Consider the following 25,646-nt stretch of genomic DNA (forward strand, 5'->3'; position numbering starts at 1 on the left):
GGGGAAATGATGGTCTCTGACTTGGTTCTCCTGGCAAGGATGCAATCTCTGCCTTGGTGCTGCTGGCTTCTTTTGGGTGCATTGTCCAGGGATTCTGTCTGGCAGAATCTCAGATATAGGAGGAGAATATTGTGCTGTCTCTGGCACTGTTCTCATGGCTGGCAGGCCAATTGTGTGTGCAGACAATCCAGGGTCTACTTCCTGGTTATCTCAGCAGCAGTGGTACTTACCAGGCAGTGATAGGCAGTGGGCATGCAGGATGTGCACAGCTGCTGGGAGACTGAGCTCTGTAGGTAAAGGCAGGCAGCACAGGATCTGGCCCTGATAACACAGTGGTGTGCAGATGTGTACATCTGGCTGGGAGACTATAAGTTCCACACAAATATATATATAAGCAGGCTTAAGTAAGCTCTGCAACTAAGGTACGCAGGCTGATAGCTGCAAGTCAGAGCATGAGGGTCTGAGCCCGAGGGTCTGAGCTGTACAATGGGGTCCAAGCGTGGGCCCGAGCATCTGAGCCTCTGAGCTACAAGTGAGGGTCAGAGCATGAGCAATGGCATCCGAGCCTGGGAGTCTGAGCACTTTGTTTGTCTGTGCATCCCTATTTATTGAATGTGGGCCGAGATTAATGGTCCTTTGGCCACTAGAATGACCAATCAGGTTGGCAGTTAGCCAGACCTTACCATAACAGGCAAAAGCACTTGCCTGGACTTTCCCCAGATATGGGGATCACATGGGCTTACCCCAGGGAGACACAAGCTGGGTGTCTGGGGGCTTACATAACCTGTTTGCAACCAAGGGTCCTGGCAGAACAGCATGTCCAGGCAAGGCATAAGCAAGCCTATTTTCTGGCCTACATGCCCTCCATGGCAAACACACAGTTATCATGCTTGGCATGAAAGACAATCAATGAATGGAGTGAAACGAATGTCACTGTTCTTGATGCCTTTATTGAATTAAGGCTGCTATGACATGAAGAAGTTGATAATAATAATAATAATAATAATAATAATAATAATAATAATAAATTTAAAGACACAGCTTCTGCTGCCTTTTGAGTATCTAGGTAATCTTTGTGCCTAACAGCACCAAAATGTAGAGAGATATAGAAATCAGTTTCTTAGGACAGTATCATTAACTGATAGACTTAGGTTTTCCACCTTTCATTTAATTTCTTGGTAAAGAAGTACGTCAGGGTCTTAGGGTGACTAAGGGGAGAACATACAGCAATGTTTGGCTCCCTTTGCCCCATTGCACACTTTAAAACCAGCTGCTTTTCTAGCCAGTACAGCCACTTTGTGACCTGAAAGAGCAGTGGAATTATGACTGTTCTGAGACATGCTGCTGGGATTCTTGCACAGGCAAGCACTGCAACAAAGAGCTAACTTTTCCATAGTTTAGTACATTTTATCAGATGATCTGTTAAGTATGATTAAAAATTTGAGTTAGCACAGCTTAAAGCGTGTTCTGGGCAAGTTTGCGATGAGAAATCGGATACTACTGCTTCCTGCTTGTGTCATCCTGACAGGTGTACTGGCCTAGGCAGAACCTGCAGAACAGAATTCTCTTCTTCAGGCCTGACATTTACAAGTAGTAATTTAGTTAGGATGGGCATAAATTTCAACTACAGAAACTTTCTGAAATATTCTTTTTTCCCTGGGTAAGACAGTCTCTGAGTTTACAACAAAAATGTGGTTCACTCTTGCAACACATACGAGTTAGAAGACCATATTAATAATTTGTACAAATACTTGTAGTTGTAGAAAAAGACATCCACTTATGTGCTGTTACCTTTGCAAAAGGAAGGAATAATGCAAGTGCACTGTTCCAGGCATGCATCCGTCATGTCATGGAACACACTCTCATAGCAGTATCCGCCCACTGAAATCAGCTAGATCCACTGCACGTGAACCTTATCCATTCGATAGTAATAGCATCAGTACAAAGTCATTGGCATCTATGTAGGAACTAGGTAAGAGTGAAGCATGGATTAGCAGTGTATTTCACAACTATCTGATGCAAAGGGAGGTTGAGCTTCAGGAATCTTGAACTCCATCTAGAACCTGGAAGACTTTTCTTTCACTCCAAATGTGACATTTGTAAAGTCATCCCTATGTGACTGGTTGAAGTATTTTTCTTATCTCCTCTCCAGATCTTTTGTCCTCTAGCACTCTTTTTCCCCCCCTTTTTTCTCTTTTTAAGACTCCTCTTTCAAGCCTTTGTACCGAGAAAGTCTCCTTCTCTCCTGCACAGTCTTCTGCTGGCAGTCTCCCCACCCATCTGTTCTAAGTCTTCTCTCAGTAAATCCCATCCTCACCCCACGTCAGTCCATACTGTCTCATTTTCTCCTGTGATTTATAGCTTTCTTTGTTATATTTGTGGTGTTTACTGACTCCAGGTCTCTCTCCATAGTTTGCTTGGCCAGTAACCACAGCATTTTTGCCAAGTCTATTGTAATTCTCCATCTTTACATCAGCTTTGTGTTTAGTCTTTCTTTTGACAATGTTTTCATCAGCATTCCCAATATTTCTACCCTCTTAAGTTCTGCTAACATTCTGTCTCAATCCATAAAACTTTGTTCCCATTTTCTCTTTTCTGCATTTCTGTGGCACTCATCTGTGTCTCCTCTTCCCTGGGCCCGAGCAGCACACTTCTGCATGTTCTGTAAAGTTTGCAGGGGGTCACTGAGAAGCAGGAGCAATCTTTTCCTCACTCTTGCTTCAGAGGAGCAGACCTGTGCCAGATGTGACTGGCAGCATTCAAGAGTAGAAACTGTGAAGCCTGAGGTGAAACTTGAAGGACTATTCCTAAAGTTCCTACTGGGGGTGTCTAAATCTGAGGGGTCTTTTCCCTTCCTTCCCCTCCACAGCCACCCTCCCCTCAAAATGCTCAAATATCTGGAGATTTGGATGTAGACCGGAAGAGACATACTCTCAGAAACAAAATTCTCCACTCTGCTCCAGTCTGCTACCGCCCTTGTTGGAATGAGAGGGTATGGTCGTGTGCCTTGTGGTCAGGCTGAGGTGCTTGTCTTCTCAGGGGAAAGAGTCAGCAAGTATTTTCAACGTCAGTAAAGAGAAGAAAGGAGACTCTTTCTCAGAAAGACATGGGGGAATGCATTTGCCAAAATTCCCTCAGCAAAGAGACAGGTTTCAGGTGTGTGGAAAGCTTCATTCAAGGTAAGCAGGTCTGTCTAAGTTGCACACCCCCTGGGGAATAGGGAGGCAAGAGCTTTGCCAGGGGAAATACTGGATGTTAGCAACACATAAGTGTTGTGACAGCAATGATTAAGGGAAGCCCTTTTGAGATGAAGTTGGTATTGGAGTTTTATTGTTCCCAGCTTCCTGCTTCCCAGTGATGTGGCCAGAAGATGTCCCTTTCTATAGGTTAGGCAATTAGTTAAAAAGTCAACTCTGAAGACTGTGTGTGTGCTTTATCACTTCCTACGGTGTGTGAGTGCTTGTGTGCTGGGTTCTCAGATGGTATAACTAGCACAGAGTTAACCCCTCATTGGTTCAGAAGGCAGGGATCCCAATACAGCTAAGTCATCTTTGAAGCTTTTTTCCCACGTTACTTAATTGTCATTTGCAGCCTGTTTTCGAAGGCTGCTAGCCTGCATGCCTGAGGAAGCTGCCTGTAGGTTGCTGATACAAGTTTTGTGTGAAAATGTTACTCTGCAAGCACAACTCTGTTTCACAGCACAGAATTTTGGCACTCACAAAAAAGAAATAGTATGATTAGAAGAAGTGTCCTTTGTAAGCATTTTGTAGATGAGAAAATTCACAAAGTCCTTCAATGGCAAATGTATTGAAAGTCACTGAGAGGTTGTACCAGTTCCTTCTGTATAAACATCCTGATTTTTATGGCACTGCAAAAATGTAGTGATGGCGTTCATATGAGGTTTTTCATCAGTCTCATTTCACTTGGTATAGAAAACAACTATATGTGGTCTCACAATTAGTGTTTTCCTTCAGTTTATAGAGACCAGAAGTTGCTATATTGGATCAGTGGCTGTAAAACTGTGAAGCAATAACTCAGCTTCCTGTACAGGCACTGCAGGTTTGGAAGTTTAGTCTGCCTGACAAAAATTGAGCATACTTCATGTATTTGCCTTAAATCTTCACCACAAAAGAGAGAACACGCAGGTGATGAATGAGTGAATGAATGGTTTTTAGGCAGTGTGCTTTTAATTTCCTCATTGTGATGGTTTGGGCTCTTACCCGCCCCCCCACACTTTGTATTTGCCCCAGCTAACTCAGACGGACCCTGGGAATATAGATGAAGCAATTTATTTACAGCTAGCAGAATTTACAAGCAGCTATTTACAATATATACAGTTATATACAATTATATACAGAAATATACAAAGGATAAACAATACAAAAGCACAACTCCCCTCCCAGAAACCTGAGTCCCCAGGAGGGGCTTTCAAACCACCCCAACACCTCCCCTTGCCCTCTCAACCTTATCCCAATCCTGAGAAAGGAATAAAGGTGCAACCAAGAGGGAAAGAAGCAGGGTAAGGAAGCAGTGATGTTAGAAAGATGTGTCTCGGTCTAAGGCAAAAGCAAGAGTGAGAAACAAAAATGGAGGAAAAGTCTTTCTTCTTCCCAGAGCTCTCAGCGTAACTGTGAGAGAAGGAGACACCGTGTCTTCATTCCACTGCCTGTTATCAAGTGCTTTTACCAAAACATTCCAGCTTGCTTCTAACTAGCACACTCATGAACAGAGTGATGATTTAGAAACAGGTTTTCCTCTCTGGGCCCAGCTGCAGAGCCAGCAGAGAGAAAAGAGATGTTAAATTTGGATTTAAAGTAAAATAGAAACATTCAGAGATTCTTTCTTCTTTGAAATTTGTCTGGCTACAACCTCAAAAGAGTTAAAAGCAGGTCAGCACACATGCTGTTCTTTTTGACTAGGGATTGATGCTATGGCATTCAGAAATTTTGGATGAGAAATTTAACTGCAGAACAGTACTGTGATCATGCCACTTATGAATTTAACACTGATATACTTTTGAGCTGGTTGTTTTTTTTCATTCACAAAGGAAGACCTGTGTTAAATTTTGATTGACCTCTTCAGGGAAAGCATGGGTTAAAAGCAAGGAAGGTTTTCTCCTTGGTATTGAAATGAAATTGTACTTGAGGATCTCAATACCTATCCTAAGAGGCCTTCTTGAAATCCATAAAGTTTAAACAGATTTGCAGAAGTATAAATTGGATCAGAAAAATGTTCCACTTTAAAACTCTGATACATTTGGAAGCAGCTATATTTGAGAACATCAAAGTTTTATTTCTGGATTTGATGTTTAAAAACCAGGACCACAATCCTCATTGGATACTGTTGAGAGGTTGTGTATGTAGGAACACCACCAAACAGGTGTGAACGGCTTCCTGGATGTGAGCCATATTAATATCCTAAAGCAACCTAAGTTGCTTTAGTGGAAGTATACACACTATTCTTGGCATTTGTGTCTTAGTTTAGATGAGGTTTGTTTCTGAAACTCCAAGATCTTCAACAAAAATATTTTGCTGGCTACGTACGCTTTAAGCCTCTCATCATAGGTACTCTTTAATGAAACCAAATCAGAAGCACAAATGAAACCCAAACCTTATTTTTTTGGGCATGAGAAGGATTCTGGCTTTGGAAAAAGATGGGTTATAGCTGTACATGAAGAGCACATTGTTTTGAGAACAACTGGAAGTAACCTAACAAACTTCCGTGGTGAAAGGCAACTGCTTGGTGTTGTGGTATGAACATGTTGCTGTTTGTAAACTAACCTCGTGAGAAATGTGCCAGGCTAGGATTACATACACTGATAGGAGTTTTCTCTTATCTGCATCATCACTACTTTGATCTTATTTCTGCTGGTAGCATTCATAGATTTCTTTCATTCAGCATGTTCCCAAGATTTTGAAAGACACTGAATGAAATGTCATTATTGCCTTTTTTGCTTCACCTGTACTTTGCATCCAGTTCTTATCTTACACCTTGAGGGTAGAAACTTGTTGGTGCAGGAGCAGTCTTTGTCAGGCGATTGCAGAGCTTCATGGTATGGCTGGAACTACATTAAAGCAGTACAAATATATAGTCTTAACTTTATGTTTGTTTTTAGGTCAGTGCTGTGTTTGGACAGCATAAAAGAGTTACACTGCAGTAATAAATGAGCTGTCTATAAACATACAGTGAGCCTTCCTCCAGCTCTGGGTGGGAGGGAAGCAGCAGGCATGGCTGCCGCTCTTCCAGGGAGCTGCAAGGTTGCCGCTCCTGCTGTCCTCCTTGCCACAGGGCATAAATCACTCCCTGGTACTGTTCGCAACCTCCTACCCTCATTCTAACTTCGAATACAGATAAAAGAGTGACAGTTAATCTTCTGTTGTGGGAAGTGGGGTTTTTGAGGGGGAGGAGGAAGCAGAGAAGATGCAGTTAAATATCGTGTGCTGTTTCAGAACGCTGATGGTGGCCAGAGAGGGGACGCGAGGGATGAAACTCTGCCCTTGTGACTGTACCGAGGCTGGAGCTGGAAGCTGTGTTCCTGGTTAGTGGGGTGTAATGAGAGATCCATTCACCCTCCACCTTGCGCTTGCTTACTGGCAGTGAGTAAGTAGCTCTGAGCACAGCAGCAGCTGTGGGAAAGCAGCAAGTTTATAGAGGGCAGACAGCAAAACTGGGAGGAGGCAATGCCTCTCTGAGCTGAGAGGCAATGCAGCTTATGCTGCAAAAATCACTATAAAGATTTAAGTGTTCTAATACAATAACAGATTTGATGCAGAATTTTTGTGTTTCCATAAAGAAATGTCGAAAGTTGGAAGTGATATCTTAAACCCAAACAGATATCTGTGTTTCCAACCAGATTGTAGTTCCTGGGATTTTATTTGCGTACTGTGACTTTTTGATTTTGGTCCATAGAAATATCTGACCACTTTTACATTACTATATCACTCTTATTAAATCCTGCTTGTCAGTGAACAGTGTTCTTTTAGTAATCCATGGCTTTTCAACTCAAAGGTTTAACAAACCACATAGCAGTTGCTGTCTCTTTTCCACTCTTACCACTCTGAAATTAAGGCATGGAGGTAACCACTATTTTTTGTGGTTTAATGATAAAACCATTTTGCAAACAAGGCACTTTTTAGAAGTTTTCACTTGCAAATCATCCAATGCTATGAGCTACTATTTCACTGCTCTTTGTATATTAATAATAAAAGCCACCCGTAAGTCCCTGGGAATCACATACTACTAAGGTTTGAATGAATGTGTGTTTAGGATCTGTGCAGTTTTCCTCCATTACATCAAACTCTTTCAGTTTTTCCTTCTTGTGTTTAAACATTTGTCTTCCTGGAAGCCTCGTTTGACTGGTAAACATACCAAGATCTTATTTTTAAGATGTCAGTGTTAGTTTGCCTTACAAATTGGGGAGAGTTTATTTAACAGGGCATGGCTCCTCAGCACAAGACGCAGGTTCCTTTCCCAAATGATTCACGTATTCAAAAGCTAAATATGCCCTAATAATTTTCTGTGCTTGCTTTGACTATGGTTCAAAGTTAGAGTTAGACTTCTGGTTCAAAGTTAGAGTGAAGAATTAACGTGCACAACTTCTGATGAACTTTGAGATCCATTTAAAAAATATTTTAATAGTTAAACACGTTCAACTGGTAGTTTTTAAAAAGCTTTAGGTCAGTGAATAATGCTGATGATTGACACTGATGATGTCAAGACTATTGCAGGCTTAGATTTAGAAATCTTTAGAGCACTTACTTCATCTGCATAACATCCTGAAATTATTTGACATCCTAATTACTGTTTAAGATTTTATTTGGCTGTCCTCATTGCTGTAGCTTATCTCCTGTGTTTCATCTTCGCTTTAGGAAGTTGGTTAGATGGACACCAGCTTGTCAATGAAATGTTACTGATAGCATTTGTTATCATCCCATGATCTCCATCTGCTCTCTGAAGTTGCCCCTAGCTGCACTTCTGAGCAGCACATATGAGTGTCAGTTCCTGGGAAAAATTCCTATAGCTGCAGTTTAGCAGTAGGCGTTGGCTGATATCTGAAGATACATGGGAGACATGATTTTAATTCATGGGTTTCAATTTCAGTAGTTTAATGTCCTGAAGGATCTTAAATGGGGTTGTATGTGACTTTCTGTTGCCAGAAATTTACCCATATCATCTTCGTAGGTGATGGACAGTTTAGGGAACTTGTTTGTGTAAGATCCATGATTTCCAGTTTCAGCTTATGAGTGCTTTTAGAGCAACTCTATCAAAGTATAGTTTGATTAAATGACAACCTGTCTTCCAATATATCTTTATAAGATGGGAAAATTTAGCATGAAATTCCTGTAGTTGAACAGGTGAATACTACTGAAATTCGACTGTTTCAAGTGGAACAAAAATTCACTTCAGCAGAGAAGGCAAAAATCCATTCTTTGCAGAACTCTAATTGTGGAAAGCATAGGGAGAAATCTGTTGTGATCACCTCACTCTGCAATGTTCAACAGTGGAAAGAAAACTTAAATGCACTTCTCTATTTTTAATCTTTCTTCATAACAAATTCTCATGAGTGCTGTCACCATCACTCTGCCTGTTGTACATGCAGTCAGTGAAGTATCATCTTACTGCATCAGTTCTGCTTCATTGCTGATAGCCACAGGCTGTGTGTGAACCAACTGCATGTGTAAATTGAATAGTCCTGAGGAAAATGGTCGTATGATGAGCATACTGTGGCTTCCTCCACCACCTCCACTTGAGGCCAGAGGAGAGGACTGATGTCAGCAAGGCAGCCTTCTGCCAGTTTAGAGACTCCACTCTTCTGCACAGGCTTCAGAGAGGAATGAAATCAGTTGCAAACTGCATCTAGTAACAAATCGTATAAAGCATATGGATTACTTTGGGCACTGCCATTTGGGAGCTTGCTGACTGTCAGTGGTGGGAGGTATTCTCCTCAACTTTCTTCCTTGATGGCAGGGCCAATGATCTGCAAATGTGTAGGTAGGTGCTTTGGAGCCCAGCTCTGAGGCCCAAAGGAGCTGAGCTTTGCTAGCACTGACAAGTGACAGTCTTTCATGTATAAGGTACTAAGGAATGTAAATTGGATGAAAAAGCATGGTACAAGGCACACAGAACTTGGGAGATTTCTGCCCCTGTTGCTGAAGTAAGCACAGCAGGCCAGCTCCTGGCCAAGCTGGCAGCTCATGGTTTGGACAGATTCACTCTGTGCTGGATCAAGAACTGGCTGGATGGCAGAGCTCAGAGAGTGGTGGTGAATGGTGCCACATCCAGCTGTCAGCTGTCAGTAGTGGTGTTCCCCAAGGATCAGTGCTGGGCCCAGTCCTGTTCAATATCTTTATTGATGGTCTGGACGAGAGGATTGAGTCCAGCATCAGTAAGTTTGCAGATGACACCAAGCTAGGAGCAGGTGTTGATGTGTTGGAGGGTAGGAGAGCCCTACAGAGGAACCTGGACAGGTTGGATGGGTGGGCAGGGGCCAATGGGATGAGATTTAACAAGGCCAAGTGCAAGGTTCTGCTCTTTGGCCACAACAACCTCAAGCAGTGCCAGAGGTCTAGGCTGGATGATAGGAGGAAGTTGTTCCCAGAGAGAGTGATTAGCATTGGAATGGGCTGCCCAGGGAGGTGGTGGAGTCACCATCCCTGGAGGTGTTCAGGAAAAGCCTGGATGAGGCACTTAGTGCCATGGTCTAGTTGATTGGATAGGGCTGGGGGATAAATTGGACTGGATGATCTTGGAGGTCTCTTCCAAGCTGGTTGATTCTATGATTCTATGATCTCTAAGTCTGTGCTGTCCTTAGAAAGTCCGTGGCTCTGGCTGCTGGTTGGTGGCAGGGCCGTGTTGTGCTGTACACAGCCCTAGACAGGTGTTGATCTTTTGTACCCCCCCATGCTTTGCCCAGTGTGAGGGCTTTTTATGGAATTGTAGAACTCTTTGGGTTGAAAAAGACCTCTATGATCACTAACTCCAGCCATCGACCTCATGGTTTTTACACGTAAAGAAGCTGTACAGTGGACAGTGCAAGCATTTTTAGTGGCTTATTTTACTGACATCGTTCATATTATTGACTTGTCACCAGCATGCAGCCTGATCTTTACAGTGAGTGTGTGCTTTGTTTTCATGGCATTCATTTGTGTTTAGTTTGTAATGTTGGGTCAGGGAAAAAAATTAGTTTAACTGGTATATGAAGATGTTTTTCTTGTTTCGTTCTTTGCTTGACAGTTTTTTCTCACTTCTAATTCATGCAGTTTTTAAATTATTGGTTTAGTCTCTGAGGATAGTGTTGTTATCCCTGCGTTCTTCTAGAGATCTTTCTTGTGTGATTATGGAGAAGGAGATGGCAGTAACTAAGTGACGTTTTTTCTAATGGATGTGCCATGATGAAAGACTAATGGGAAAACATGAAATTCAGCCGCAAAGGCAGGGCAGTCTGGTAACATTTCTAGTTTTTGGAGATTTTCAGGACATAGGAGAGAAAATTGCAACACAATTAGAGCAAACCCCGCGCCCATAAGTTAGGAGACTGGCATTTGTTTGTCTTGTTGTGTTGGTTTTGCTTTGGTTTTTTTCTCCTATAAAGTGAGTTAAGTGGGTTTGCCATAATTGCAAGAAGCAATCTAGTGAAGGTGAAGGCTATAAAGAAAGCATTCAGTGCCAACAGAGGACACAGAGATGCTGACAAGAAACAAATAAAGTGCATGAGGCCAGTACTCTGCTCTGATAAACTTCACTGATTCCTGCATTGTGCCATAACTATTGCAGCCTGGCCTGCTATCTTATGCCACCAAGCCTTTCATTATGGCTTCAGATGATAACAGCTGTTGATAGGCTGCAGTACGACGCACTGACTACTGTGGGGGTAAAGTACCACTTGCTAAGAAGTAGTCGGGAAAACCCCTATGGCTGAGTAGCTTTGATCTGCCCTGTGGTGTTGTCCTTGCAGGTAACGTTGTATGCCAGTACTGCATCTGCTTCCTGGATGAGTTTATAAAGCCTTTATGAAAGCACACGTGCTCTGTAAAGCAGTATAACCAGAAGGGTGCTGCTTGTTGCATCAGTGCTGCACTGCACCTGGCCTTCATAACGCTAGTGTCAAGACCATGTCAACCTCTTTCACATAAACATGGACATCTGACGTGTTTTGCTGGTGTGACTACCCTCGTGTCAGTGCTGCGTTAGGCAGTTCATGTCTAACCTAGGTATCCACTCACACATAACAGCAGCATCAGCATGTCTGTAGCTGTCAAGCTTGACTAAGCTTCAAGTCAACAACATTAACAAAAAGGGAAAGCTAAAGCATGAAAGAAGCCCTCAAATGCTGTGTGATTGCCTAACAGTATGTGGTCAGATACAAGGCGCCTCTGAATTGCAAGTGTTTTAAGCAAGGAAGTGTCCCTTTAGGTAAGCACAAATCCAACCAGTGGTGTGTGGTTTGTTTTTGATCTGACGCAGGCAGGAGTGTAGTCTTAGGGAACTCCTAGCAAAAGAGAGCACAGGCTGTGGCTATGGGGTATAAACTGATACTGACTTACCCTGCAGGAACGCTGGAAAAGTGCCCAAGCACCTGCAGGCTGTGGATTGGCAGGAGCATTAGAAAGTGCTTCATTCCCTCTTTTTTACTAAGAGTTGGTAACAGACTGAGAAGAGTGTGCAAATGTGGAGGAAATCTGTGATAAGAGGACAAAAGGAGCATAAACCAAGTCCTGCTTGTAACACTGCCTACAATACTAGAAATAAATGTGGACTGATTGCTAGTTAGAAAACACACAAGCACCAGTTATGCTGAGATGAAAGTTTGCGAGGACCTCCTGTTTATGCAGTAAGTGTGCTGTATGGAGGTACTTACCATAAAATTTCCATTCTCTGCATTCCATCTCATCACATGAGCTAGGGGTGCTGCAGCATTCCTGCAGCACTAAACATGTTTTCAGAAGATCACAATTACACTGTTCTTCCAGAGTTCCCTTTCTGCTCTTTACTTTTATATGCACATTTGTTTCAGTGAGTGGAAAAGATTGTTTGTTTACTGCCAACACTGGAGCAGCCCTGAATCTATCATCTGCTGCTGCTTTTGACCTAGAGTGTTGCTTGCTGCAATCCTGTCTACCTCGCCATTCTGAACCTTTTCCTCTTTTGCAACTTCTGAGCAGAAGTAAAAAGCCAAATTCAGAGAGTCCCAGGGATGCAGTTCCAATGATTTACTGCACAAACATATTTCCAGGAAAGGCTTGGACTACAAGGCTGCTGCCAGCTATGAGAGAAAGTAAAATACAGGTCAGATGCCATCACAGATGAGATGGGGCTCCAAGGATCTGTTTGCTTGCCTGCCCACTGCCACCTGCTGCTCTTCGTAAAGACACCAGAGTTACCTTCAAATAGGCTTGCTTGTTTTCTTTTGTCAAAAAATACTGATTTGCCAGGGTGATGAGGGATACCTTTAATGGGAGGTGAGGAAAGACTGTGAACTTCTGAGCTTTAGGATAGGAGGAGAGGACAGGAAAGCCTGCTGCTACCTAAACCTGAATCTTGACTACACTCATGGCTATGTTGACCTGTTTCATTTGGAGAGGAGATGAGGATGGAGACTCGAGTGCTGCAATTCTTAACTTTCCTTATGAAAGCATCTAAAAATCCAAAAGTCAGATCCATGGTTGATCTAAATCCTTTGTCTTCATGGGATTTACATAAAGAATGTGTGTGTTCTATAATACAGCTCTGGAACACAGTTATATCTTAGAAGGTTTCATGATCTCATTGATGTTTTGCAGGACTCCTTCCTTGCAGCATTGTGGAATGCTGTCTTGCTTTTGGGGGGTTGCCACACCACATGGCCTGGCCCCAGGCTAAAGGGTTTTATTTATTTGATTTCACATTGTTTCAGTTGTTTTCACTTTATTTCCATCCTCCAGTAGAATTTCTTCATGAATGTGGCAGCACATTGCATTTCTTGCTTTGTATGCTGTAATTAGCTACATAGACTGCTGGATTTGTTTGCCTTTGAGAAATTTCCATACTTTAGCAGCAACAGAAGGAAAGGTGAAACTCTAGGAGCTGAGCTTGTGTCCAAGTGAGGGAAGAGATGGGAAAGCTGTTCATCCAAGACACTTGATCTGCGCTTTTTCTTGCTGTCTTGTTCCTGTTCAGTTGAAGTCTCTGGATGAGGCATTTTTGCTCTTGTAAATGCAGAAGGAAATCTTTCCTAGGGTCTCTATCAATGTAATTTGCACTGTAACTTTACGTGTGGTTAAATCGTGTGCACATATATTTAGATCTGTCCTTTACATTGTTTAATTAACTATGCTTTTTAACAAAAATCATTCCTGCAGTGACTGCTTTTCTGAGCCTGTGTTGCTAGTGTGCTTTCTTCTCTTCAAAGAGAGAGACTGCTCTTACAAAGACTGCATTACATGACATTCTTCATCTCTTACTTTTACGTTTCTACATCTTTGAGCTAGTTAAATGATCAATTAAGCTGCCATTATGAATGAAATCTGAACACATTTGTATATCAGCAGCATGAGAAATGTTGGCTGTCCTGCTAAGAGCTATAACTTAGTGCTCAGTCCTTTGTTGTGTTCTTGCTTTCAATGAACAGGTAAGTACTGTTACCTTCCATAATAGAGTGACTGTTCACAGAGGGACTACAGAAGGCCTTACTGTAATAATAAGGTGAAACTGATATGAGAGACTCATCTTGAACAGTAGAACATAGGTCCATTTACTGGTCTAGAAAAGGAGAAAATGTCTGAAGGCCTACCTATTTCTTCTGTAGGATTACCTCGACTGTATCACTGACCAGACCAAGCTCGCCCTGGGGACAGAAGAGCGATCAGCCCTGTTTGGAAACATACGGGATATCTACAATTTCAACAGGTAAAATCCTCTTTAACTAAATGAGAACAGTTCAGTAGCCTATGGTAATGGGAAGGGAGCAAGCCAAGCAAACACTGTTTTATCACTGCAATACAGCCAAGGTGTAAGTTGACAAATGGTCTATCTTTGATTCTCAGCAGGGCTGGTTTGTTGAGGTCAGATACAAATGGTCTATCTTTGATTCTCAGCAGGGCTGGTTTGTTGAGGTCAGATACAAATGGTCTATCTTTGATTCTCAGCAGGGCTGGTTTGTTGAGGTCAGATACAAATGGTCTATCTTTGATTCTCAACAGGGCTGGTTTGCTGAGGTCAGATACAAATGGTCTATCTTTGATTCTCAGCAGGGCTGGTTTGTTGAGGTCAGATACAAATGGTCTATCTTTGATTCTCAACAGGGCTGGTTTGCTGAGATCAGATTTTTTTTATTAATCAAGCGTGGTCTTTATTTACTTTTGTTTGATTTCATGTTGGGTACCTATTTTGTGCCCTAAATGAGCCTAGTGCAAAGCCATGTGCAATAAATTCTTGCTCTGTACTAACATACATCACACTGATCTGGCTTTTGTCGTGTTTTACGCTACTAGGGACCCCCTGTATTAATTTGTAAAACTTGTGAAGGCTTCTGCTCAGTATCTTTATGGTTTCTCTAAAGCTCTGCCAGCAGAAGTGTATTGGGAGCCTGAAGTAAAATTTCTTGCTTGTATAGCTAGTGCAACATCGTGTGGGACCTGCAGTACCTACAGTTTTAGAAGCATGATACTGCTACTTTTATCTGAATCCTGTTACTGTAAAATAATGAACTTAGCATTTGAGGAAAACTTGGATATTCAATCAATGCAAGAAATACACTGCCATGAAGTCCACATGTATTTTTCATAGAATCATAGAATCATAGAATCATAGAATCAACCAGGTTGGAAGAGACCTCCAAGATCATCGAGTCCAACCTAGCACCCAGCCCTAGCCAGTGAACTAGACCATGGCACTGAGTGCCTCATCCAGGCTTTTCTTGAAGACCCCCAGGGACGGTGCCTCCACCACCTCCCTGGGCAGCCCATTCCAATGGGAAATCACTCTCTCTGTGAAGAACTTCCTCCTAACATCCAGCCTATACCTACCCTGGCACAACTTGAGACTGTGTCCCTTTGTTCTATTGCTGGTTACCTGGGAGAAGAGGCCAACCCCCACCTGGCTACAATGCCCCTTCAGGCAGTTGTAGACAGTAATAAGATCACCCCTGAGCCTCCTCTTCTCCAGGCTAAACAGGCCCAGCTCCCTCAACCTCTCCTCATAGGATTTGTGTTCCAGGCCCCTCACCAGCTTCGTTGCCCTTCTCTGGACATGTTCCAGCACCTCAACATCTCTCTTGAATTGAGGGGCCCAGAACTGGACACAGTACTCAAGGTGTGGCCTGACCAGTGCTGAGTACAGGGGAAGAATAACCTCCCTTGTCCTACTGGTCACACTGCTCCTGATGCAGGCCAGGATGCCATTGGCTCTCTTGGCCACCTGGGCACACTGCTGGCTCAGCTTCAGCTTACTATCTATCAGTACCCCCAGGTCCCTTTCCTCCTGGCTGCTCTCCAGCCACTCAGTCCCCAGCCTGTAGTGCTGCTTGGGGTTGTTGTGGCCAAAGTGCAGAACCCTGCACTTGGCCTTGTTAAACCTCATCCCATTGGCCTCTGCCCACCCATCCAGCCTGTCCAGGTCCCTCTGCAGGGCTCTCCTACCTTCCAACAGATCCACAGCTGCTCCTAGCTTGGTGTCATCTGCAAACTTACTGATGCTGGACTCAATGCCCTCGTCCAGATCATCAATAAAGATATTGAACAGGACTGGGCCCAGCACTGATCCTTGGGGAACACCACTAGTGACAGCTGCCAACTGGATGTGGCACCATTCACCACCACTCTCTGAGCTCTGCCATCCAGCCAGTTCTTGATCCAGCACAGAGTGAATCTGTCCAAACCATGAGCTACCAGCTTGGCTAGGAGCTTCTTGTGGCAGACAGTGTCAAAGGCTTTGCTGAAGTCCAAGTAGACTCCATCCACAGCCTGCCCCACATTCACCAGGCAGGAACCTGATCATAAAAGGAGATCAGGTTGGTGAGGCAGGACCTGTCCTTCCTAAACCCATGCTGGCTGGGCCTGATCCCTTGGCCATCCTGTAGGTGCTGTGTGATGGCACCCAAGATGACCTGTTCCATGACCTTGCCTGGCACTGAGGTCAGGCTCACAGGTCTGTAGTTTTCTGGCTCCTCCTTACGACCCTTCTTGTGTATGGGAATCACATTGGCCAGCTTCCAGTCTTCAGGGACCTCTGCAGTGAGCCAGGACTGCTGACAAATGATGGAGAGTGGCTTGGCCAGCTCAGCTGCCAGCTCTCTCAGCACCCTAGGGTGGATCCCATCCGCTCCCATGGACTTGTGAGGATCCAAGTGACTTAGCAGATCCCTTACTGCTTCCTCATGGATTAGAGGGGGACTGTACTGGTCCCTGACTCCATCCACCACTTCAGGAGTCCAGCTGTGCTGGAGACAACCTGTCCCACTAGTGAAGATTGAGGCAAAGAAGGTGTTAAGCACCTCTGCCTTTTCCTCATCCTTTGTCACTATGTTCCCATCTCTATCTAACAAGAACTGGAGGTTGTCCTTGGCCCTTCTCTTGCCATTCAGATATTTAAAGAAACACTTTTTATTTTCCTTGGCAGCCGTGGCCAGCCTGAGCTCCAAGTGGGCTTTTGCCTCTCTAATTTTTCCTCTACAAGACCTAGCAACTTCCTTGAACTTCTCCTGGGACACCTCCCCTCTTTTCCAAAGGTGATACACTCTCTTTTTAATCTTTAATTCCTTCAGCAGCTCCCTGCCCATCCAGCCTGGCTGCCTCCCTCGTCGGCTCCTCTGCCAGCTCAATGGCACAGTGGCACAGCTGCTCCTGTGCCTGCAGGAGTTCTCTCTTGAAGCAGCTCCAACCTGCCTGGACCCCTTTGTTTCTAAGGGCTATTTCCCAAGGAACTTTCTGAATTAGTTCCTTAAATAGGCTGCAGTCTGCCCTTGGGCAGTCCAGTGTGGAGGTTCTGTTGATGCCCCTCCTGGTTTCTCATGTATTGAACACTCTATAATTTCATGGTCACTGGACCCCAGGCAGCCTCCAACCACCACATCCCCTACCAGCCCCTCTCTATTTGTGAGCAGCAGGTCAAGCAGGGCTGCCCCCCTGGTAGGCTCACATAACAGCTGGGATAGGAAGTTGTCTTCCACACATTGCAGAAACCTTCTAGACTGCTTCTTCTCTGCAGTGTTTAAGTCCCAGCAGATGTCTGCTAGGTTAAAGTCGCCCACCAGAACAAAGAGAGGTGATCTTGAGGCAGCCTCCAGTTGCTTAAAGAGTAATAAATCAACCTCTTCTTCCTGGTTGGGTGGTCTGTAACAGACTCCAACCAGGATATCAGCCTTGTTGGCCTTCGCCTTAAGTCTCACCCATAATGACTCAACTTGAACATCTTAGATTTCTACCTCCACGACATCCAGAGCATTCCTAATATACAGAGCCACTCCCCCGCCCTTTCTCCCTTGCCTGTCTCTCCTGAAGAGTCTGTAGCCATTGATTACAGCACACCAATCATGTGAGCCATCCCACCACGTTTCAGTGATGGCAACAATATCATAGTTTTCCTCCAGCACCAGAGCTTCCAGCTCCTCTTGTTTGTTACCCATACTGCGTGCAGTAGTGTACATGCACTTCAGCTGGGCTGCTGCTTTTACTCCTAGCTCTAGCCTACCATCCTCAATTCCCTTTGATTTATCTCTGGTGCTGTCATGTTTAACCCCCTCCCCCTTCCATTCTAGTTTAAAGCCCTCTCAACAAGCCCAGCCAGCTTATGTGCCAGGGTCCTTCTCCCCTTCTGTGATAGTTGTGTCCCATCTGCTGATTGCAGACCTGTGGCAAGATGAAGTTCCCCAAGATCAAAGAATCCAAAGTTATGTTGGATGCACCAACCTCTGAGCCACTTGTTCATCAAATATGCTTTCCTATTCTTCTCTGTATTCCAGCCTGTGACTAAGGGTATAGATGAAAAGATTACCTGTGCCCCTGCTCCCTCAACTGCTTTCCCCAGTGTCTTAAAGTCCCTTTTGATAGCTTTTAGCCCTCTGTTATTAATCTCATCATTCCCTGCCTGTATAACTAATAAGGGATAGTAATCAGAGAGCTGCACTACAGTAGGCAGCCTCCTGGTAACATCCCTGACCCAGGCTCCAGGGAAGCAGCAGAGCTCCCTGTGGAAGGGGTCTGGCCGGCATATGGGGCCCTCTGTTCCCTGCAGAAGGGAGTCACCAATAACAATTACCCTCCTCTTTTTCTTCTGGGTACTTGTTCTGATGCGAGGGGCAACTGATTTGTCTCAGTTGCCCTCCCAGCCGGTGATGCTTCTGCCTGCTCCAGGATCACCTCATCCTCAACCTCTAGTGCCCTATATCTGTTATGTAAGGGCAGATGGGGATGTGAAGATGGCTGGAAGGGTTTTCCCTTGCCCCTTCTGGCAGGCACCTGCATCCATTCTTCTTGGTTGCTCTGTTCGTCTCCCTCTGGCAAGGGGGACTGCAGAGCATGGTGCTCTTTTGTACCTTCCCTTTCAGCCTTCAGTTGTTCCACATCTCCCTTGAGTTCAGCCACCAGGTTAAGCAGACAATCAATCTGCTCACACCTAATGCAGCCATTGCCTGTGTCGAGTGCCAGGCTCCAGCACTCCTCACATCCAGACGTCTGGGCGCCTGCACTCCTACAGGTGGGCTCTGTTTGGGTGCCCACAGTTTTACAAGTATTGTACAGCTTGGACCTGGTTCGAACCATGTCTGCTATCCTGAAGGTCCGCTGCGAGTTGTTAGGTGTGGTGGGGTTTTTTGTTTTGTTTGGGTTTTTTTTGTTTGTTTGGGTTTGTTTTGTTTTTTTTTTTTCCCAGCGGCACTGCGCTGCGCTCAGCAGAGACAGCAGTGAGCTCCTCGTTTAAATGTGCCGCTCGCCAGGCACCGCTCTCTGACTCACCTTCCTGCGAGCACTTAGCGCCTGCTTGCCGCTCCCTGCCTCCCTCTGGGCTCCTCAGATCGAGAGAGCCTCAAGAAAAGAGGAGAAAAAAGGCTGCGAGAAAGCGCGTTTCAGCTGAGCTAGCCTGGGTCCTGCACTCTTGCCGAACCAGGCTGTGGTTTTATGCTACTACTCCTGTAAAAGCTCTCTAAGCTTTGCTGTAGTGGACAAAGCATCTCTCAAACTACTGCATTCACTGAAGAACAGATAATCTAACTGTATCCAAAGATGATTCTGAACAGGTGGACTAGTATCAAAGAGCATCTTTCCATCATCGTGGGAAGCTACTTTAAAAAGTACTTCAGCTGCTGGGATCACTGTTCAGTATCATAGAGAAGAGTGAGGATTAATCTAATCACAGATTATTGACAAAGATGAAACCTAAGGTATTTTCTAGAAGCTTAAATCAGCTACTGCTGAGTAAGGGAATACACTTAACTAAGAAGCTATTGTGTCCTGCCTCGGCTACAACCGACGTGACCAACTGTCTAGCATGAAGGCAGCCTGATCATGCATTTTAAAGACATGAGACAATGATGATGAGCTTGCAGCTTCCCAGTGGCCACAGGATTGAGGAAAAACAAACATGGCCTGATTCTTCAAAAGCCAGACGAATGGCAGACTTGGTAGCTGTGACATATTCATACTAGCACCATTGCAAATATCATCTCATAAAAATGCCTCCAAGCGTTGATTTGGTTGGGAATGATTGATGAGGTGGGAATTACAGAAATATCGTTTGTGGGTTTATTTTCCTGAAAAGCCCACCACAAAAACTGTATAAAGAACGAGTTAAATTTTATTCACAGGTTCTAATTTGGTCAGGAATTTCCACAAGGGTGCTACGGGCAATTTGATAATTTGGGAAAGTCAGAAAATGGAAAAGGCTAAGCCAGAAGATAGCTTTACTCTACTTAGAAAATCAAGAGACAGAGCAGAGAGCCTAGGGAAAGGCTGATTTAATCATGAGGGCAGAGTAGGATTTGGAGATGCTCTCTGGATTTTGTTGTAGCAGCCTCTGGAACTGCAAGTTACAATCCACATGGCATTAATTCCAGTGCAAATGGAACCCGTCAAAGTGTCTGTAGACACAGCTTCCATGAGGCAGATCTTGTGGATTGGCACTGCCTTAGCAGTGCAGAGAAAAGCTGTACTGCTGGAGTGTTTCTGGAATGGTGGCAGTTTACAGCAGAGGCAGGATCCTTCCAGCTTGGGCATAGCAAACAGAAGGCCAGGATATGCTGGTCCAAGCCAGGGCTGGATGCCACAGGCAACTCTTTCAAATGGACCTAATGAACTTACTGAACTTGCAGACTTGTGGGACTTGTGCGAGGGCTGTGAAACTGTGCGTGCTTTCTCCTTGCTCTAAGTCTTTCCTAGACAGTGCGTCCAGTGTCAGTACATACTGGGTGTGAAGAAACCAGCCAGGCACAATCCCAGGTTCTAGCATGGGCTTTCCCACGCGTCAGTACCCATGTGGGAAAAGGGCACCTTTTGCCATGCCCTGTTCAAGCCCACAAGGGAGGGGGAAAACAGTTTTGTGCCTCCTTCTTCACCTTCAAATTGCTGTTAATGGAAGAATGAGAAGGGAGTTTGGAGCACCCCACTACAAGTGTGATCACTCATCGTACAGAATAATTGAGAGATAAAAACCCCCAAGCAAACAACAACAACAATAACAAATGCTTGCAGAGGTTAAATAGAAGAAGACCAAAAAAATTGGTTTGGGCAATTTTAGACATAGCTATATCATTACAATGACTAAAATTCACTGGAAAGCTGTCCAAAGCCTCTAATAAGTTACTAATGTATTGCAGGCCTTCTCTTTTAAAATTCTACACGGAAATTGTGAGCTTTTAAGACTGAACACTCATTGTAGGTCCAAATATAGCTCTGAGGATTAAGTTTCCTTCTATGTGAAATTTGGCATGTAGCTTCTGGGTCCTAAACATACTCTAGAGTCTTTTAATTTATTTTTACCTTTTGAAAGCTGTCCATTTGGCAGTTCTTTGCTGGTAGTTTCAGGTGCTTTCTGTGAGCAGGCTTTTCATGACAACATACTTTCAGCAGAGCTAAGTTTCTCTTGGTTGTTTTTTTTTTTTTTTTTTTTTTTTTTTTTTTTTGTCTGAGCTTTTAGGATTAATTTTCCAGAACTTTGTATGGTGAAAGTATTCTACTCTGAGGACCAGATTGTGCCTGCTATCTCCATTTTTGTGTTGGATGCTGTGTCCCGTCAGGCATTCAGAGATTGAGGTTTTTCAGAGGTGTCGTTATGACTGGACTGCACAGTACTTGATCATCAAGCTTTTATCCTAGGTTCAAGGCAAACTATGCTGTCTTCTTCCCACGTCTTTCCATTTCTTCCATTCCACCAAAACTGCTTGTCAGATGCCTCTGTTATTACCATCTCTTGCTCACTCTAAATCAGAGGAGGAAAATACTCATGTCTTGTTTTAAAACGGTGGGGTGATGATACAAAATGAGTCAGTGGCTGTGACCACTGAACCTAAGGTCTTTGTTCCTTCTGAGTGGTTGGTGATTTCTCTCCTTCCTTCCTCCTGTAATTAGAGAAGCAGAGAACAAGTCAGGAAACTTTTCTGGCTTACTCCATTTTGGAACTGTGTCTGCTTAGAGAGGAAAAGGAGGGTTCCCTAGATACAGGCTTAGCAACTCTTAGGCAAAATTAATTCAGGGAACCGGCTGTGAACCGAAAGAAAAGTAGCCCTAAGCAGCAAACGATCTGATGAGGAGGAGAGGAGGGGGAGAAAAGAAAAGTTCTATTGGAGAACAGTTTGGCAGAAAACTCAGATTCTTCTCTTGTGTGCTTTGTTTTCCTTTTTTTTTTTTTTTTTTTTTTTTTTGCTGAGAACATCTTTCAGTGAGACTGAAACCACTTTGGATCCAGGAGAGGCTTTTGAGGTTTTCTTCTTCTGCGTGAAGTCGCTTTCACCAAGCTGGCTTCTGAGAACATGAGTTTCATACAAAAGCAATCACGCTCCCTTATTGCCTTGCAGCTGTCACGATGAATTCATTTCCTTCTTGGCATGTGAAAATTGTACAATCTTGCCAGTAAAGATTTATTTTTATTCGTGTAGAATTTATATATCCCCTTCCAGAAAACATTTTCCAGGGTAATAATTTTTGTTCAGTGAAGAGACTCACTAAAAGTAGGACAAATTTTCCTTAGTGAGCTCATTACCATTGTTCTTGGTTCTTATCTAAGTTTTTCAGATAAGCTCCCCATCTCCCTCAGACATATGGAATCTTTATAGGACAGGGCATGGTCTTTTGAATTTTGTTAGTTTTCAGCAGTGTTAGTTTGTAAACAAACTGTACAACCAGTGTGGATACTACACAAGAGCTGTCAATCTGAAGGGAGGGCCTTAGAGTACCTTAGAGTCCTCCTCTGACTCTACACAAACCCTGCCAGCAGCTATACATCTAGAGGGAAGAAGGGCATCAAAAGGATTCTCATTCCTTTTTTTGGGACTCTGAGTTAAGTGCTTTGGGCACCACAGCTGTGAATGATGAAGCACTGTCTGGCTGCACACACACCTGTGTGCATCTATTCCAAAGAGTGGATTATTATCTTTCCTTTTCCTGTTGTTTTAGTGAACTGCTGCAAGATCTGGAAAACTGTGAAAATGATCCTGTGGCTATAGCAGACTGTTTTGTTTCCAAGGTAAGTGACTGCTGCAGGGTTCTGCAGCACAACTTCAGTTGTAGAGTGACCTGGGGAAATATGAATCATTTATTGTGTTTTGTGACCAAATCTTGACTGTTTACGTGACTTCCACTAAGCAAAGTTAGCAAATCTACAAAAGAGGAAGGCATTTCTCATAGCAGACAATGGGGGTATGGCTGTGATTTGCATTTAAAAAAATCAAGAAAAATGTGTTCTTTTCATCAAAAAGTCTGTCAGAACTGGTGGAACTTTTGATCTAGGGCTGGGGTTTAAATTTCTGTTTGTTTATTTGGGGTTGCTTTGTTTTGTTGGGAGTTTTTTGGTCATGTATTAGAAGAATTCACTGTTTTCCTCCCTTTACAATCTAGATGATCAAATAACACTCCAGATATGCCTTCTCAGCTTAAAAGCAACTAGAGAACACAATTTAGCTGCATTTTTAGAAATGGCAAATACTCGTGGCTGTGTTGTTTTTTGTCCTGAATCCAGCAAGCATACTTTTGATGTTATTTTTAAAGGGAATAGCCCAAAGTCTAGCCTTAAGATTCTCATTCTCTCTAAATTACTCTAAATTTTCTGAACACAGAGCTGACAACTTCATTCTGTTGGTCAATTCCAAGGGCAAAAAGTATGGAGAAAGAAAAGTTGTCAAGTGCATGAGAAATGCAGAGAACCAAATAGGAGTCTTTTATTCCAGAAACCCAGGGAACCAACCAGGGAGAAGGGAAATGGCCATATGGGTAGGACAAGAGATTAAGTGTTCTGGGCTACAGATGACTACAATGCACTTTGCCAGAGAACTCGCATTTCCCTTGAATGAGCCCAGGGCATGAAGAAGTAATGTTGTCTTCATTTCTGGGGGAAAAGGAAGTGAAAAGGAGAATGTAATTGCTTAAATCTGGATAGCCTCTGTATGTCCCTGTCTCCATTTGAGAAAAGTAACAACAAACTCACAAAACTGCCATGCTTGGGGATTTGTCATGAAATCACTACTGCTAGCACCAGGCATACAGTTTTGGGAATCACAGGTCTGACACAAGGATTTGAGAGTAACTGGACCACGTGGTTTTGTTTGGCACTGCTGTGACAGAACAGATATTATTGGAAAGGGGAGTGATGATACCAGCTGAGTGCTGTGCATTCAGTGGATCACTTGCTTGAGTTGGGTTTGAGAAAGCTGTTACTTAGTATTTGATCTTTTGTATGCACTGAGAGATCTTAGTGTTGGCACTACTATTACAAAAGCAGGATGTATGTTCACCTCATTGCAATGGGGTTTATGGCATGTTATGTCTCCAAATGGCCTATATGGAATTGAAGGAGAGAGAACAGGGTAAGGGCAGTTGTCCTACTTCTGAAACAGTGTAACCTCATATGCACACTGGGTCAAATGGACTAGGAAATTGCTGAGCAGAAGAGCATCTGAGATCCTGACAGACAAGAGCGTGAACATAACCCAGCAGAGTAGCCACGTAGTAAAGGCCAGTTATAAAGCCCTCAGGACATGTAGAGACAGTATAGGTGTGAGCTGGTAAATCATTCTGCTGTAATGTGCATACCTGGGACTGCTGGCTGTGAGATGAAATAGAGGTGGTGCAAGTGATGATAGCAAATCTAGGAAAGAGTTGGACTCTTATTGACAGCTGAAGGAGTTTTCTGACTTTTTGGCTGTTAGTTCTGTCTGCACATCATTGCTCATGTTTTTTGTTCCCTTGTCAAATGCTTTTAGCATTTGTATTATGGCCGCCAACTATCCAACAGCTCAGAAATTGCTAGGGGTTGCAGCACTAACAAGCATTTTTAGCTTCATCCAGACAAGTGCAAACACTTAAAAGCAAAGTCAAACAATGCCAAAGTATCCCACAGTTCTGGTTTTGACCATGAGGATGTCATCATAGAAACTGTTGACTCCCTTAACAGACTCCAGTTGTGCATTCTCAGTTGCTTGTATCTTCCCAACATTGAGTAGTGGAAATAAATCTGCCTTTTTTGGCAGTATCAGGTCCTTCAAGTACTACAGGACTTTGGCCATTTATTGATTGGTCGCTTCAAATGTGTTAGGTCTTCATTGTGACTTAAGCTGCCCTAAACCAGCTTACAAGCTAAGGGATGCAGCTCCACTGGAGCTTCTTTAACGTTTTCAGCAGAACTGTGCTTAGGTTACATGAGCTCTGGCTCTAGTGTACTTTTTTTCACCCTACTGGTTTAGCTGTGAGTTGTCCTAGTTGTCAGATATTTATAAATACATAATCAGGTCTCCACTGTAGTTGCTGTATTCGCTCCTTGCGTTGCGTGAAGCTCAGTCATTGAATAAAGCAATAGCTGTTTCTTCCTTCAGAGCCCGTGGGAAATGAAACAAGTTGGTTTGTACGTATAACAGAACAGTTACAGTTAATGTAACTCTGGAGATTGTTGGAATTAAAGTGTTTGATATTTATGAAAATATCTAGGTGGCCTCATTTTGTAATTTCTAGTCTTGGACCATATTTGATGGACTGTTTCTTTGAACTTGACTTCATTAGTTGGTTTTGCTCAATAAAATTTGCTGTGTAGCATTTTGTACTTCCCTCACACAAGTGTGCATCGCTGTTTCTTGTGTATAAATTTCATGCTTGAGTAGCAGACAGCCTTGCAGCTTTTACTTTCAGGGGAGGTAGAGCAAGCATTGGTAAATTGCATCTGTTCACTCTGAATAAAACCTGTCATTGCAGATTTGAATTTTTATCTTAACACTCATTGTGCTGAATGTCCAAAGTAAATAACTCCTAAAACGGCAGCTTCGACTTGTTAACAGTCTTCAGCAAGATGTCTTTAGCGTAAACTAGCCAGTAACAGAAAACTTGCTAACCATGCACAACTTGATACAAATAGAAATATTTAATTACAACTTAACATTGTATTAAATCTCTCTGCCTTCAGATATGTAGATTCATTAGCAACTCACAGGCAAATAGATGCATATGCAGAAAAGCACACTTTTTACAACCTGCTGTCTG

At 43.5% G+C, this 25,646-nt stretch overlaps 1 protein-coding gene across 9 annotated transcripts in view; it reads left to right on the top strand.

Annotated features, from left to right (window-relative positions):
* Positions 1–25,646, top strand: part of PLEKHG1 (pleckstrin homology and RhoGEF domain containing G1) — a 149,734-nt gene that overhangs the window by 94,711 nt on the left and 29,377 nt on the right. For all 9 annotated transcript variants that reach the window (XM_064169385.1, XM_064169387.1, XM_064169389.1 and 6 more), the window contains 2 exons: positions 13,784–13,884; positions 22,578–22,647. In XM_064169385.1, the coding sequence (XP_064025455.1) occupies positions 13,784–13,884; positions 22,578–22,647 (171 nt within the window). The remainder of the gene's footprint in view (positions 1–13,783; positions 13,885–22,577; positions 22,648–25,646) is intronic.

Source organism: Pogoniulus pusillus, chromosome 31, assembly GCF_015220805.1.
Source record: "Pogoniulus pusillus isolate bPogPus1 chromosome 31, bPogPus1.pri, whole genome shotgun sequence".
NCBI classification, from domain to species: Eukaryota; Metazoa; Chordata; class Aves; order Piciformes; family Lybiidae; genus Pogoniulus; species Pogoniulus pusillus.